At 45.4% G+C, this 16,581-nt stretch overlaps 1 protein-coding gene across 3 annotated transcripts in view; it reads right to left on the bottom strand.

The window, feature by feature from the left end:
* The window catches only part of Plch1 (phospholipase C eta 1), a 155,700-nt gene that overhangs the window by 3,189 nt on the left and 135,930 nt on the right, over positions 1-16,581 (bottom strand). For 2 of the 3 annotated variants that reach the window (XM_026392935.2, XM_026392936.2), the window contains exons 13-21: positions 13,885-13,964; positions 11,948-12,045; positions 9,142-9,321; positions 8,954-9,061; positions 8,281-8,405; positions 5,319-5,403; positions 3,512-3,658; positions 3,218-3,297; positions 1,451-1,805 (exon numbers count right to left, since the gene is read on the bottom strand). In XM_026392935.2, coding sequence (XP_026248720.1) covers positions 1,451-1,805; positions 3,218-3,297; positions 3,512-3,658; positions 5,319-5,403; positions 8,281-8,405; positions 8,954-9,061; positions 9,142-9,321; positions 11,948-12,045; positions 13,885-13,964 — 1,258 coding nt within the window. Of the gene's footprint in view, positions 1-1,450; positions 1,806-2,233; positions 2,294-3,217; positions 3,298-3,511; positions 3,659-5,318; positions 5,404-8,280; positions 8,406-8,953; positions 9,062-9,141; positions 9,322-11,947; positions 12,046-13,884; positions 13,965-16,581 lie in introns of all 3 variants that reach the window. The other variant, XM_026392934.2, reaches the window with a different exon arrangement.

The following is a 16,581-nucleotide window of genomic DNA, read 5'->3' as shown; positions in this document are numbered from 1 at the left end:
CTTGATCATACTTTCTTAATGCCTTCTAAGACTTTTAGAGTCACCATATTCAAGAGACAATTTAACTTCTTATTGAATATTTTCCTGAGAAATTCTTTATCATAAAAATTTCTAAACCCCCCAGATTATAAACAATTAAATATCCCAGGATGTCACTGTTCAAGATGGTCACTGTAGCTTTTGCAAAGGGATACAATAATGTCTGGCATTCTGTATTCACTTAGTGTTTTTTGCTACAATACAACTTGAATCACTGAATGACTAGGAATTGCTCCAGATTGCCATAAGCCCAATACATAAGACTAAGTTATATAACTATTTTGAAATGTTGCTTTCTAACTCACCTAAATGGTATTAACATCTCAATTGTAGTATAAACAAGGTAAAATATTACCCATTTCTATTGAACACAATTTTATCTTCCTAAAGATAGGGCTTTGAAATAAAGTTTACAGGACATATTTCATCTCTTCTCTGACTCTGCTCAAACAAAACTTCAAACATTTAAACTCTCTTTTTCTCCTTCAAATAAATGGTTCAAGAATTGGTTTTTCTCCCTTGAATATCTTACAATAAAAACTGACATAAGTAAAATGAGAAAACAGAACATTAAAATTAATTTGATAAGAGCAAAGGGTTTGCTAAAGTAATCAAGTATCACTTTCTGCTTGTGTGAGACAATTCTGATTTAACTAAAATATATTTGTTCCAGAGATATCAGATGGATGTCATTTGGGAACCTTAAGTTACGTAGAATGGGATAGAGAGTCACAGGCACAAGTCAAGAGCTCTTTGTCACCTTGAAATACAGTGAACACTCTTTATCAAGTTCTGGAGATGAATCTGTAATGCATTCAAATTAAGGAAAAGATGGTAGTGCCTGACCCTTATGCTTGTGGAGCCTATGACTAGGCAGGAGCCATAGTCAGGCTTCCATCTTGGTCAATACCCAAGATCAGGGAGGTAAGATCCAGGAAAACATTGCTTCAACCACCTCTGGAGGAAGCAAAGATTTTAAATGAGGAGTTAGTTTGCTTTTACCATCTTGTTTTCTTTCCCCATAAACACTTTCAATCACAGAAATTTGTTTGTGGTGGGGAAAGTAATACAACCATATTCAACCTCAGAAGAGTCAATATAGTTCTATTCAACCTCAGAACCACCAGTACCTATGGTGCCACCTGGAGGTGTTGCCTCCCTCTGTCACAGACCCACAACCTCCAGGCCACCATGTGATGGCTCCCATGGCCTTCACTGTCAATATCAAATGGCAATGCTATTGTAGGGCTTGAGGTGAGGGGGACATAGCACTTTTACCACTGTCCTCCCCAAAGTGTGAAACATACCAAATCATCTACTTTTCAGTATATTGCACTTTGTATGCAGAATGTCAACCCTGTTAAGATGGAATAGAGGCTGAAATGCAGGGAGAGAAACTAAAGCCTCTTACCCAGAGAGTTGTCTTTCCCATCAGGGTCTTTTGCCGTTTCGGATGCAGACAACGACAAAGCCCCCAGGAGACTTTTATCCACGGGCATAGAGACAGGGCGGGCTTGCAAGCTCCGCGTGGTCCTCCTCAGGACGCCATCCTGCTCTCTTGTGGCCTCCGACACCAAGTCCTTGATCTCCACCACTTCCTGGAAGCCCATCTTGCTCTTCTTCCTGCCTTTGGCTGGGGCGCTGGCCGTGCGACGCAGGATTCTGTCTCCAATCGATCGTTTCCGAACGTACTGGGTGCTGCTCTCTGAAGAGCTGTGCCTGGGATTCTTATTGAACAGCCCCTTCAGGCCCTGCAGCTGCCTGTTCTGAAGACACAAAAAGGACCCACCAGAAAGTCAGCACATGTGATCACACCAACCACTCGCTTTTGAAATGACAGCTCCATGAAAAATGAACACAAAACGAGGTTTTACAGCCACTGAAGGAAACTCAAACCAAGAAGACAGCCGCTCACAGCAGGTATGCACAGGGGCATGCACATCCCGCCAGCCTCACGTCTGTGGGGGAGGCAGCCTCCAGCTTCACCAACCTCTCCCAGGAGCCTCCTGCCCAGAGATGCGGGTGGGAAGGTTCCCACAGTGAACAGCCTGCCACAGACGTCAGCCGCCCTGAAGCAACAGATGTGTGTTTCAAAGTGGGAAGCGGGAAGATGGAGTGACGTGAGGAAGCATGCCATGTGACCGCCCAGAGAGAAAACAGGCCCGCAAGAACAAAGACCATGCGGAGCAACTACCTTGGTGGCTCCTAGAAAGTGCAATATAGTGTAACTGGGGTTGAGGATCAGAGGGCTCCACTGCAGGGAAGAACAGAGACACAACAGAACACGGTCTGCGCTCATTCCAGAAGACGAAACCAGAGGACAAGGGAGAAAATGCGCAGGCTTCTGTCAACCCTTCTCCCAGCGCCGTGGTTTCTTCCCTTGGGTTTCGTCACAGTGACGGTAAGATTCATCACAGTGATGGTAAGACTAGCCACACTGCTGCGTAGTCGACACGCTGGTAGCTTTCTAAGGATAACAGAAGCCACAGGGGCCTCTGAGCAGTCGCAGGCCACGCTTTCTGTAAAGAGGAGCACTGGACACACCATGGCTCTAGCCGGTGCTCTTTCAATCCCTCCAAGTCTCGTCTGGGCCTGAAAGTCCACCACGCCAGGCCTCCATCACTGGGAACGACCCAGGGAACTGCCTGTCAATCTGCAGGCCTCAAGTTCCCTCTGCAAATGAGGACAGCAGCAGCTGGAGAGAACTAAAATATACTCCTGGGTTCTTTTAAGTACTATGGATGGTTTCAAATCCATTTACAATTTTTAGGTTTTCAGTTAACACCGGCATCAAATGAACGCATCCTGCCTAGGACTGGCCAAGGTCCCAGCCCAGTGAGAGCAGGTGAGGCATCAAGTATCCGAGACTAAACATTGTCCCCTGCAGCTGCCTGGGGCTTTCTAAGGATTAAAATGAAATTCAATAAAATTTACCACTCGACTGATTACCTGAGAATTCAACAGGGCCCTCAGGTGTAAGGAATGCACGCCTGCCCCTTAACAGTGGAGATAGCAAGGGCGGGTGGGGACAGGGCTGGGACAGCAGGCTGGGCTTCCCCACCATTTTCCATTAAAGAGCAGCTTGTCAAATGTGCATGTTCCTCTGGTGCAATCTGCCAGTCAGTGACTTTGTTCAGGACCACGTTACTGTGGCTTTAAGACCCAGGGTCTTTCTCACCTTTCCATAGATTTCATTGATTGTTATGTGGACAAATATGGATGCTTCTGTGAGTCCTTCCAAATAGACATGCCGATAGCCTAAGGAAAGCAAAGAGAGTTGTCACCTCTTAGTGGAACTTGCATTTGGCTCTCCTAGAACTTGACTGCAGTTCTTTACATTTTGTGAAGCACAGTAACGGTCACAGTTATCTCATGACACATACGCCATAGGTCCTATAAACCAGGTCCCATGTTAAATCTTCCAGAGAAAAAGGAATGGTCAGTACAGAGAGAAAAGGCCACTCATACCTACCGGGCACTAAGCTGCTGAAGGTCACAGTCCTTTGTCCCACAAAGTCTCGCCCAATGGGATCGTGATCCCATACCAGGAACCGAACCAAAGCTATTTCCGGCATGTGCACTGTAAATGTCAGGGTTTCTTCCCACACGGGGTTAAATCCTCAGAGAAACAGGGAGAGAGAAATCAGAACAGCTGAGGGCTTTCCTGGAAACGAGTGGCAGCATGTCTGCAGAGCAGACACTGAAAATTGCTTGCAATGGTTATTAGAGCCGTGAAGATGACCAAGCCATTCCAGGATGTCCTACTGAAGCCAAGCCTCGGAGTTGACCCGACTGCCAGAAAATAATGGGTAAGAAAATTGCCTGTAAATGATCATATCAGTTCCATTAATCTCTGATGCCCAACTGTAGGGGAAGCACTTTAATATTCAGAATGCTTCAGTAAGTTCCAAAATTGTAACAGTGATCTGAGAATATTTTAGCAAAAACAAAAAAGAATGTTTCCTCCCAAGAAAATGAGGCTTCTCTCCCACATAGTAACCACCAAAGACCTTCGCATGAGGTTCTTTGTAGTTAACACTGTTACACACATACTGTCCCCCTTCATTCCTACAGAAACCCTCAAAGAGTGGCTGGGTAGGATCTGTGGTTCCCAGCATGGTGATATTTAAGAAGTGGGGCTTGGAGAAAGGTCATCAGATCATGTGGGGTATTGCCCTGGGGAAAACCTGATGTTGTTCCCATGGGACCTCGGTCAGCAACCTAGAAGGCTGGTATGAAAGAACAAGCCTGGCCCTGCCCTGCTCTCCTACTTCCTGTGCTCCCCTATCATCTGCCCTCCTCTCCTACTTCCTGTACTCCCCTATCATCTCCCACTTCTGCCATGTGTTCCTGCCATGTGACACAGCTATTTGGACTTTTGCTATTTGGACTTTCAGTCTCCAAATTTGTGAGCTAAATAAACCTCTTCAAGTAATGAGGCTCAGGCATTTTGTTATAGCAATAGAAAACAGACTATGACAAATACTAAAAGGCAAAAATACATTTATTTGTTGGTGAAATCCTCTCAGATAATTATAAAAACCAATAGAAACTTAAGTACTCTATTAGTTTCTGGTTTTTCCTTCCAAAAAAGTGAAACTATGTCTTGTTAAATGCATGTATTCAGGAGGTATCAACCACTTTGCCCTATAAAAAACCTCAAGCTAATGAAATAATTATAGGCTAAAAATCACTGAGAGGCTCCTCCTGAACAATAGAGGAGATTCTCCTTTTGCTAACTTTGTAATGACCTCTCAGTTACATCTGTGACTAAGAAAAGAAAGAATAATTTATTGAGCACTGGTAGGAAAATACAGGTATAGGAAGATGGCTTTCTTAAGCATGTTACTTGATAAATAAGAAGTGTGACCTGCTCTTAACTGCCACCATCAAGGTCTCCCGATGAACCACAAATTCCTCAAATGTTTGGATGAACGTGGTTTAAAAATTATTTTAGCATATTCACAACTAGAGATTGAGAAAAATAAGTATGTAAAATGTTTACCCAATGGATGAACAAACACATAAAATTTTAGACTACAAAGAGAAAAACTCTTTATGAGAAAAACGTGGCCCGTAGGCCACAGCACACATTGGGGAAGTAAGCTCCCAGCACACGCTGGGCTTATCTTTAGTTTCACATCCCCACAAACTAAACTAATGGCAATTGCAGATCCTAGGAATGTGCTGCTCTGCTAAACAGGAAGAATTTTCTCTTTCCAGGAAGATTCTAGTTCTAGAACATTCTTGCCACGAGTGAGCCCAGGTCTTCCCCTTACCATTGTCATCCACCACTCGAGTCTGATCTTTACAGCAGTCTACTGGCAGTCCGATAATTTCAACCTCAACAAACGGGTCGATGATCTACGAGTGCAAAGAAAGTATCGATAAAAACAATACATGTCAGGCTGGGGCTGTAGCTAGTGATGGCGTGTTTGTCTCATGGGGGTGAGGCCCTGGGTTTGGGCCTCAGTACCACATCAAAATAAATAAGTAATAAATACAGATATTGTGACCACCTGCAACTTAAAAAAGAAGTACATGTCGATTCGAGGGCTCGTTATTTGGGGAATATTGGCTATAATGTCCACATCTCAACAGTAACCAATTTTACTAGGCAGTTGCTAGGTATAGCAGAAGCAGATACAGGAGGCAGGAATAACAGAAAGGATGCTAAATCATTGTTAGGTGATATTTGCCAATGTTGCATACACAATACCCATGAACCTACAATTTCAGCCCAGGGTCCATACCCAAGAGAAAAGAGGTTTGCCCAAGGACAGATGCTCTTGGTGGCTGTATCCCTAACAGTGGAGCATTGGAAGCCACCTGGATGTACCATGGGAGATGACTCACTGTGGAATAGCCATTCAATAATGTTACACAAAAATTTTAAAACAGAACAAAATACTGCCTTGTAGACATAATGGTGGAAAGTCAGACGTAAATGAGCACTTACAAGGAGAATCCGTTTACATCAAGTTGTCAGTAGGTAAACCTGCTCTGTTGCCATGGGGCTGGTGTTCACTATGGGGTTGGGGGAGATGCCAAGGTGGGAGGTGGGTGGGGGCTTTCTAGGCCCCGGATGTACTCTTGACCTGGGTGGCTTAGAAACCCATTAAGCTGTCCATTTATATATATTCACAATCAATATATATATGCCTTAAAGAAGTTAAATTGATTGTGTATTTTAAAGTATTAAGATTAAAAAAGTTAAAGTTTAAACACGTATGCACATCTCATCTGCTGCACACCCTCTGTCCAGGTAGGAGGCTGCTTGCTGGTCCTCTGTGAGTGCTCCTCTGTGGGGCAGGTCCTGGGTGATGAGCAGGGAGGAAACAAAGACCCAAGACCAGGGGGAGCTGCTCTGGGAAGGCCTAACGGAGCGCCCTGGACGCCCAGGAGCATTTAGGAGCTCTGAGAGTGCTGTTGTTGCGGGAGTCTGAGGGCAGCCGTTGCGGGGACCAAGGGCTGAGCCATGACAGGAAACAAGGGGACTAGGCTAGGCACAGTCCTTTTCATTTCTAAACACAGGATCATAGTTCACTCTTCGTCTATGACTTGTTTTTTAGGCCACCATGTTTCCCCTTGAACAGAGCTTCGTGGTAACCTGGCTGCTGGGATTCTGGAGGACCTAACGAAAATATTTCTGGCCTAAGAATCCAGCACCGCAGGCCTGGAGAGCTACCTAATGCCTAAGACGGGGGCTCCGGTGCTGGCTTGGGTGTGTCCTGTGACCATGAGCTCCAGCTTCCGCGTCTGTGAGCCTGAGAGCCACGTCTACCAAATCCCCTATAATCAGGTGAGACCCCCACAACACTGGACTCAGACAAAGGGAGCAAGGCTGGGGAGACTCCAGAGGCAGAAGTCCCCGGAGCCAGTGGCTGCAGAGATGTATGCTACACATGGGATAAGTGTCCCACAAAGGCCCCAGTGTTTAGAGCTTGGTCCCCAGGGAGACGCTGCAGGGAAGTGGTGGGACCCTTGATGAGGACTTTGGCGCAGGTCCTTAGGTCACTGAGGTATTGCTTGGCAGGGGGCTGTCCCTGCTCCTCCTCTTCCTTTTGGTTTCCTCCTGATAAGGTGAGCAGTGTCCTTATGCCAATTCTCCTGCCAGGACATGCAGCCTCGACAGAGGCTCAAAGCAGAGGGGCCAACCAATCACAGCCTCCTAAGACTCAGGCAATAACAGGATGACATCAAATCAAAACGCTTCTTCACAGCAGGAGACAAAAGCATGAACAGAGCCTAGAGAACGGGAGATCCTCAGATAGGGGATTAATATCCAGAAGACACCAAAGAACTCAGAGAACTTAACCGCCAAGACCAGAAATTCCAATCTTTACATGGGCAAATGAACTAAAGAGACACTTCTCAAAAGAAGAAAAGACATGGCCAACAAACATGAAAAACTGTTCAACATCTGTAGCAATCGGGGAAATGTGAATCAAAACCACACTGAGATTTCATCTGACTCCAGTTAGAATGGCAGCCCTCAAGAATACAAACAATTTGCTGAGAGAAGATGTGGAGGAAAAGGAGCACTGTAACACAGCTGGTGGGATTGCAAATTAGCACAACCACTTTGGAAATCAGCACGGAGGTTCCTCAAAAGACAAGGCATGGACCCATCATATGACATAGCTATAGCACTCCACGGCATCTACCCTGAAGAATTACAGTCATCATGCCACAGGGACACATGCACACCCCTGTGTACGGAGCACAGCTGGAATGATGGACCAGCCCTGGGAGGAAGGACGAGAGCACAGGAAGGGCCAACAGGTGGGGAGAAGACAGACCAAGAAGGCCAGGATCAGCTGTGAGCGTGTGACCCTGTGGAAGGAGGCTGTGGTCACAGAGGGCAGCATTTCCACTGGACCACAGAGGTGCCGCAGGAGACAAGGAGCATGTGGCTGGCAAGAGGTGAGAAGTGTGGGAGGATGGACTGGTTCTTGGATGGTGGCTCTGTCGGCAATGAAACCATGTACCTGGCCTCATTGCCAGGGTCAGTCTTGAACTCCGGGAGAGCTGGCTATCAGGGACTCAAGCCCCCAACATAGGCACAGTCCAACAGGCACTGTGTGACGTGCCAGTGTGTCCACACCAGAGGAGCTGAGGCCGGAGCCCACCTATGAACACGGCTGTGCGCACACGCCCAACTACGTTTCAGAGGAAACACCAACAGGATGGAACAATCTCACCACGAGCCCTCGACCACTCAGGGCCCCCCCGGCTCACCTCACCGCGGTCTCCGAACATGGAGTCTGGAGGCTTGGGCAGCTGCTGTCCACTGATCACTTTCAGGATGAGCTGCTTTTTGGGGTTGGCAGGAAGTGGATCGCCAGAGAAAGGGTTGAAAGTACCTAGGCCAAGAGAAGCAGAGGCCAGTCAGTGGGAAGAAATACACAGAGTCAAGCTCACAAAACAAAGAACCAATATGTGCAAGTCATGAGTGTGTCCTAGGACAATAGAGCTATCACATATCTGGACTCAGCTTGTGCCAGAGGCTGTGCCAGCTGGGTCTCATCAGAACCCATGCCCAAGAGGCTCTGATGGCCCAACAGGAAGCCATGACTGCAGTGCCACCAGGGTGCGCAGGAAGAGGAGCCCTCTCATGTTGTACACAGCACAGCAGGACAACCATGTTGACAACATAAATGAATATTTCAAAATAGCTAGGAGGCGATTTTGAATGTTCTCAATACAAAGAAATAAGTCTGAAGAGGCAGATATGCCTATTACCCTCATTGGATCATTACACACTGCACCCCATCAACATGTACAATTACTACATGCCAATTAGAAATAAAAATGATTTTTGAAGCTGTGTTGCACAACACTGGGGTCTCACAAGGGCATCTTTTGACAGAGTTCACCTGCACTGAGAGACACAGCTGAAGTTCACGCCCACCTTTGCACATTTGCTGGGGCTTGAGGACGTAGCCGCAGTTGCCATTGGTCTTGAACTTGGCGCGGTTCAACTGCATCATTCGCCCTTCAGACTGGTAGTTGAGTGCCACTGTGTAAGTTCAAAGTTTGAGAGAGTTAGGCAAGGCGGGCAGCAGTCAGAGCACAGAGCACGGCTCTAGAGGCACGCACCTAGCTGGCAGCCCGCATTCCAGTAGGGCAGAGGGTTGAAGTTACTGGAGTCGATGCGGTAGGCCGAGGGGTAGATCCTGGTGAGCTGTTTTTGGTTGTAGATCATGAACTGCTCGGATTTCTGCTGGACCACCTGATGCGCTCTCGTTTCACTGAAGGATAACACATTTCCCGTGGTTCCTGGTGGTTTTCAATAAAGAAAATAGAAAAGTGAGAACTGCAGAAAATAAGCATCCCTCACGAAAGACTACAATTTCAGTGTTCACGGAAAGCAGTGAAAAGGCAGACTCCCCCTGCTCCGTGAAGAACCTTAGTCTTACTAAATTCAACAGAGTCTAGCTGCAAGGAACAATTCGTACATCGTGGCACCCCCTAAAATCAGACCAGGCTCAGCCACCCCACCCATCTCATGGGCAGGTCTGGTTAGAGTCAGAGTAAAGAATGTGACACACAGAAAGGCAACTGAGGCAGGCAGCCCAGGTAGTACAGCTCTCGTCTGTCATGTGAACGGTCACCACTATGACTGGCCAAGACTCGGCTACTGTCACAATGGTAGGTTACAGTCTGTTTGCATATCACGTGAGGATGCAGTTCACTCACTACACATGGAGAAACCACAGGACAAAATTAAATCATCCATGAAGGCAATTTTAAACCAAAGTCGATTCATTTAACACCAGGGTAGAAGGGATTCCTGGCTAAGAAAGACCCATAAAATTCCATTCCTCTGACTCTTGCCAATCTAAGGCCAAATCAGAACTGTGCACTTGGTATGGCACCTGTCCATATCTGGGTCCCACGTTTTCCCCAGAATTCCATCTTCCAATAACACATGGCTACCTGGTGAGCATGAGAGGTAAGAAAGAAAAACTATTTCTAGATGCATGACTCAAACAGATAAAGACCACAATGGAGAAATAAAACTACGTTCCTAACTTATTCCTGATAACCATGGACATTCATTTAAAAGGCACGTGTGAAACATGCACTAACTGATAACATCCAGGGTCTGAGAAAGTAAAGGAAAAAGACCATCGAGGAAAAAATCAAAGTTGAGGTTTAAAGCTGATTTGAATAGAATTTGGAAGCAAGAAATAATAATGGAAAAAGGACGATCAAAAGGCACTGAAAAGAAACACAGTTTCAGAAACAAGGATGATCATCTACGTAGCCAGGCTTATAAAATGAAAACAAGACAGGTGAAACCAGGTGCCACCTTTCCCAAGGTCTCTGTGTTGACTATCATGGAAGGTTGGGGTTGAGGGCACTTCGAGTTTGGGGGTCATGATGAAGTAAACCTCCACATATGCCCCACCCTTTCTTCTCAAGCCCACATTCTGAACTGTGTTTACCATGCCCTATCACCGCTCCTTCACGAATCTCCAAACCCCATCCCTGAACTGACCACTCCTATGTCTTCTGGGCCTGTTGGAAAAGGGCAGCCCAGAAGGAGACCCATAAGTGTCCACAACTGGACAGAGATAGAAGGTCCTTGAAACCAGGAGATGAACTCTGGTCTGGCCGAGCCAAGTGGGCCTGAACCACAGCTAGACTGGACATGTTTGTTGGCACACACGGCCCCTCGTACACCTGCTGTCCTCAGGGTTACTAACAGAATTGTGTCATTTTGCACAAGGATAAGCTACACATTATCTATTGCTCATTTTGTGGCTTTAAAAAAAAAAAAGACAAAAACAGCTGAAGTTTAAGAGCTAAACAGCACCAAAGATTATTTTCCATTCAGCCAATAGGTTTATGTTCCCCAAAGGCAATTACCTGAAAGATTCATTCTCTAAGCCAAATGTACCTTTAACTTCATTCAACTGAGTTTATTTTTGAGCTGCGGGCAATTTTAAAAATGTGTATTCACTTGCTGAGGATCTTAAGGTTTCTCATAATCTCACATGTGAAATCAATTTAAATCTTGAATAGCTGTCACCATCTGAAGAAGGAATCAACTCCAAGAGGAAGAAAGACAATTTCTAGTCTTCAAATAGAAAAAGACAGACTCATGGAGCACAGCAGAGAAGAAGTCATGGATGATGAATCCTGAAGATTTCGGGGACCCAAGACTCACCACTGAGCTGCTGAGAAACTGGAGACTCTGATCTACCTTCCATTTTCACTAAAATCAAAATTAGTTTGAAGCACCAAGTGGCCATAGGTTATTTCAATATGCATTCCATAATTCCATGGAATAGAAGACAAAGGAAAGAAGCAAGCAGAAGGCAAATCAAGGGTGAGAGAAGGTTGTGACTAGCATTTCTCAGCTTAATATGGCAACTGAGAAATTTTAAAAAAGAGTCGGTCCTGCTGAACTTTCTGCTTTGTGTGAAAACTTCAGTCTATGGATTAAACTACTTTAATCAAAGTCAAAACTTCCAGTGAAAAAAATGCAGGGCCTTCCAAAGTGCTAGTTTAGCCAATTAATTTGTTATTTCTTCTGGTCACTCACACTCAGAACAGCCACCTATGACCTATTCTTCCAGGCTGGGTCTCCCCAGCATCAGGGAAAGGCCCTGCCCTCACACACTGATCTTTTTATAATACTGAAATCCTCCTTGGCCCTGTGGGAACCTTCTCTGCCTGCCTGCGTGTCAATCAGGCACCACCATTATCAGGACAGCCCTCCACTCCACGGGAGCTCAGAACTATATCAGCAATCATTTTCCTGACACTCAGATCAGATTCTACATAGTCCCAGGAATGTGCAGCAATGATAGGATTAGCAAAGAATTAATTCAGAATTGACAAAGAAGGGTCAAGAGTGTTTCCACGGAACGGAATGAAAACTCTCTGTCCTTACCATCGTCCACTATGTCCTGGGCGGCCACGGAGTTTGTGTAGACCACCAGGTCGGAGAGCTCCCGGCACAGCTTCATGGTCTTCCTCCTGCGGCCCAGCCTGTGGAGCACACACCCGCGGTCCCGGACATGTTAGAGCTGCAAAGGCTTAACTATGGGTTCCCCCACTTTCTCTGCTTAAGAGAACAAATAAGGACCTTGCCTGGTCCTGGTGGAGCCGAGAGGAAAACCCAGCGTATCCCAGCTGGGTGCCCCTCCCACCACATCGTCCTGCAATGTGTTACCCGCGGCTCTGCCATCCACACCAGCTTCTCCTGCGCTGGTGGGTTCTGTTGTGAAGGGCTTGGACCCCCCCCCACCCCACACACCTGGGGTCAACTGCAGGGAGGGCAACAGAAACCCTGCACTGTGGGCCAAAGATGATACATCTGAAGGGGAAGGCACGGCCATTTCCATAGTGATGGCCTTATAAACATGTAATTACAAGTCTTTTTTCTTTATACTCTTTTTTTTCTTTTTTTCTTTTTGGGTACCCAAGATTGAACCCAGGGACATTCAGCCACGGAGCCACATCCCCAACCGGTTTTTTATTTTTTATTTTGAGGCAAGGTCTTGCTAAGTTAGGCCTCTCTAAGTTGCTGAGGTTGGCTTTGAACTTGAGATTCTCCTGCCTCAGCCTCCCAGGCTGCTGGGATTGCAGGTGTGCACCACTGTGTCTGGTTTCTTCATATTCTTTAACTTTCTTAAAACTATGTGAGGTCATGATTAGAACTTACAAGACACCTCATGTATGCATTCTGCATCAAGGGAGGCTCTTTTTAGTCTTCATCTCGAGACTAGACCAGGTTAATGGAGTCCCAAAGGGACACCACCAGAGACGCTCGGGCTCTGGCAGCTGTAATGCGCAACTCCACAACTGACCCAAGAGCAGCATGTGGCATGACTCCAGGTGATGTCCACCATGATGTCTCAGGTCAACATCACGACTGGTGTGGCTCAACACTGTCCCTCCCCTGGCTGTGTTTCAGAGGTAAGCTTTCCTCACTCCTCTGTTCAAGAACATTTATAGCAGAGGTCTTCTGAAAGGTAATGTTATTTGCCTTTATCCTTTACTAGTATCTGATTTCTGTTCCCTCAGGGAACATACTCGTAGGATCACACACACTTTCTCTGATCTTACTCATTAGTTACTATTTTATGTGTAGATATCCTGTTGGAGCTCAAATATATAGTCTAATTCAGCACTAAAGTTTTATATCTACAGGTCCCTGTGCTTTTAATTTCAACTTTCAAAATAAAGATACAGACATTCATGTATGTATTCATTCTATCTGGCTATGACACAATTTGCATTCCTTCGTGAAACTTGTTGTATAAATGAAACACCAAGAAATCCCATATCAGATCATGTCACAATTTGGGTTCTGAAAATATGGTCATTTCACTCATCACAAAGATTATTGGCAATAATAATTTTTAAAAACTGATAGCTCCCATTTTTTGAGCACTTATTTTGTGGGGCCAAGGCTGACTACACTATGCACTTAATCATTCTAATGTCCCTAAGAGAGAGACACAAACAAGGACCTCAACTTGCCCATGTGAGAGTTTGGAGGAACGGAAACATGACATCTGGCGAGCTCAGGTCCCTGCCTCTGAACATGAGCCCAGCACCCGTCATGCCCCTTGTCTCCAGTGGCAGCCCCTGTCCACTCATGTCCATTCCCCCTTCTCTGAAGATGCCTTTCCCCTACAGTGGCCACAGCTAGCACTTATCACCACCTCATTAAAAGCCAGGTCAGGTGACAGGTTCCCTGCATGTGCTGCTACCTTGAATCCAGTTGACCTCCACCTTTCACCTGAGCACCACGCCCTGGGATTCACTCCTCCAGACACACACAACTGCACAACCAAGCTAGCAGGATAGAGGGCCTCCTACCTGTACAGCTGGCCAGGATTCTGCTGAGTGTCCTCCTCGTCATCAGTGCTGTAGGATTTAGACCGTGACTTTGAGGTTTTCTGTCAAAAATAATCACAGTAAACTTAATAAACTTACCAAATGAGGTGCATCTACAGCATAAAGGAAAATGACTGGAGAGACACACACACACACACACACACACACACACACACACAGGGGCTGGGGTTTAGCTCAGTGGTAGAGTGCTTCCTAGCATGTGCAAGACCTGGGGTTCAGTCCTCAGCACCGAATGCACACCTACACACTAACTTGGAGGGAAAAAAACTGACCAAATATTGCAGCTCGCTTCACTGTAAAATAATAAGCACTATGAAATAATAAACTATATATATATATATATATATATATATATATATATATGTATATAAAATGATGCAGGACTGATGATTTTGTGTTCAGAAAACTAATTTCTAAGCCACATAAAACTGAAAACTTAGGAAAACCTAATCAGTCATGTATTTTGAAGTTCTCTACAAGGGTGAGGGTCAAAGTTGCAATATATAGTTAAACAATTATAAGGGGGAAATTTTGTTTCATGTAGGAAGCCCACTATTGATTAATGAGTGATAAAAGGCAGTTTGGGCATTAAAAAAAGAAAGAAAAAAGAAAAGAATAGTCACCATCCCTGGCTTTGATCAGTGCACTCCAGCAACCATCCAAGTCACACTATTGTTTGGAGATCATGACCCATTTTATTTCCAGTAGCACAGTGAATACTGCTGGCCCAGGATGCAGGCTGAACAGCTCCAGATGTGACATAAGGTCTTCTAGGTGGATCAGAGCTCAAACACAAAGCCTTTGGGGTACCATGTGGTTTCATCCCCGCCACTTCAGGGACAGCTCTAATCCTTAGGCAGCACACAGTACAAGTGATGGAGAGGGACCCAGTAGTCGTGAAAACTTTGCCATCAAAACCAAAAAAGCTTCCAGAGACAAAGGTAAGAACTTCAGAGTGCTCTGGACACCTGGAAGGGAGTCTATCCCACATGCCACGACCACGTCAGTTTCCAGATTTTCTCATACCAAATAAAAGAGGCTACATGGGGTACTCGGCCACGGCCACACTGACAGGGACAGGCTGGCTTGGTTGGAACTTTCTTGGAGTTATTTATGCCTGAGCATGTCTGGACATGGGGCGTCCATGTGCAGCGTCCACTCTCGCGTCCAGCTCAGCCCTCAGCTGTGCTCTAGATAGCTGCCTTCCCTGGCTGCCTCCAGTGTCTCTAAGGCAGGCGTGGCAACTCCTGTTTTACAGGATTACAGTTGTGGTAACTGAGTGAGAGGACACAGAGGTCATCCTGTAAGCCACGCAGACGAGTTTTCAACGCAAGAGGAAACCCTTCACACTGATCCACACAGTCCTGGGGACAACTCTTCACACTCGTGACTTAGATGTGCTAAACCCTTACATTATAGTAGCTCAAGTGCCCCCCTATACACCCATGTTGGGAGATCATCTTAATCTTAATGATATGTTGTTTTCAGAAGTGAAAAAGTCTCAGGAGCACTTCAAGTACAAGGTCAGCTGGGGCAACTTAGCAAGACCTGTCTAAAAATTTTTTAAAAAATAGGCTGGGGATGTACCTTAGTGAAAGATCTCTTGCTTAGTATGTGCCAGGCCCTGGATTCAATTCCTAGTAACTAACACACACACACACACACACACACACACACACACACACACAGTGAAATGAAATATTCTCTAATTCTATAGATAAAGGTTAAGCTCCCTTAATCCAAAAATCAAAAATGCTCTAAAATCTGAAATGTTCTGAGTGCTGACATGGCACTACAGGTGGAAGATTCCACACCTGACCCCACAAGATGGGGCATAGCCAGGACATAGGGGCACTGAAAATACTGAGTAAAATCACCTCGAGACCTTGAGTATACAGTGTACGTGAGACAGGAATGGATTTCTTGTTTAGACTTGGGTTCCATCCCCAAGGTACCTCATTATGTATATGCAAGTATCCCAAAATCCTCTCTCCCAAATCCTTAATCCAAAATGTTTCTGGTTGCAAGGATTTCAGATAGAGATATTCAATCTGTAGTTAGTAATCTGAGGTATTGCAATAATAAATCTGTAGTTTTTGTTATAAAAAATAAAAAGCAGAAATGAGAAATGAATCACCAATGACATATAACATCTGGAGATCTGATGATATCTTTTTCATACTTTCAGTTTTGATGCATCAAAACTGGTTATTCCCCAAACCCATTTTTCTAAAATGGTTTTTCCAAAAACCCATTTTTCATATTACTTTTTTATTTAATGTTTCCATGTTGAGGTCTTCAGAGAAATCATCTTTCAATGGTTGTATAATTGCAAATTATGCAAATGAATCGTGGCTTACACAGTCTTTATGAATGAATATTTTGGCTGCCTTCAATTTGGGGTTGTCCTGACTGATTTGTCCAGCCCATTAACAAATCACCCCACTGACCGGCAGGAAATCCCAGTATGACATTTCTTACAGGAGTAGAAATGGGCTCCCAGGAACCCTGGATGTAACTTGCAGTTCACAATCCCATAACTGATTTCTTGCACATTTTTTTGCGTTTTCCGTGATATGTAACATGCATTTGGGAACACACCAGTCCATGAGTGCACAAAGGGAAGCCACTCCTGCAGGGACATGGACCATCGCCTGC

This window comes from Urocitellus parryii, chromosome 2, assembly GCF_045843805.1.
Source record: "Urocitellus parryii isolate mUroPar1 chromosome 2, mUroPar1.hap1, whole genome shotgun sequence".
NCBI classification, from domain to species: domain Eukaryota; kingdom Metazoa; phylum Chordata; class Mammalia; order Rodentia; family Sciuridae; genus Urocitellus; species Urocitellus parryii.
The sequence above is the reverse complement of the archived record's forward strand: the minus strand, read 5'-3'. Positions and strand labels throughout refer to the sequence as shown.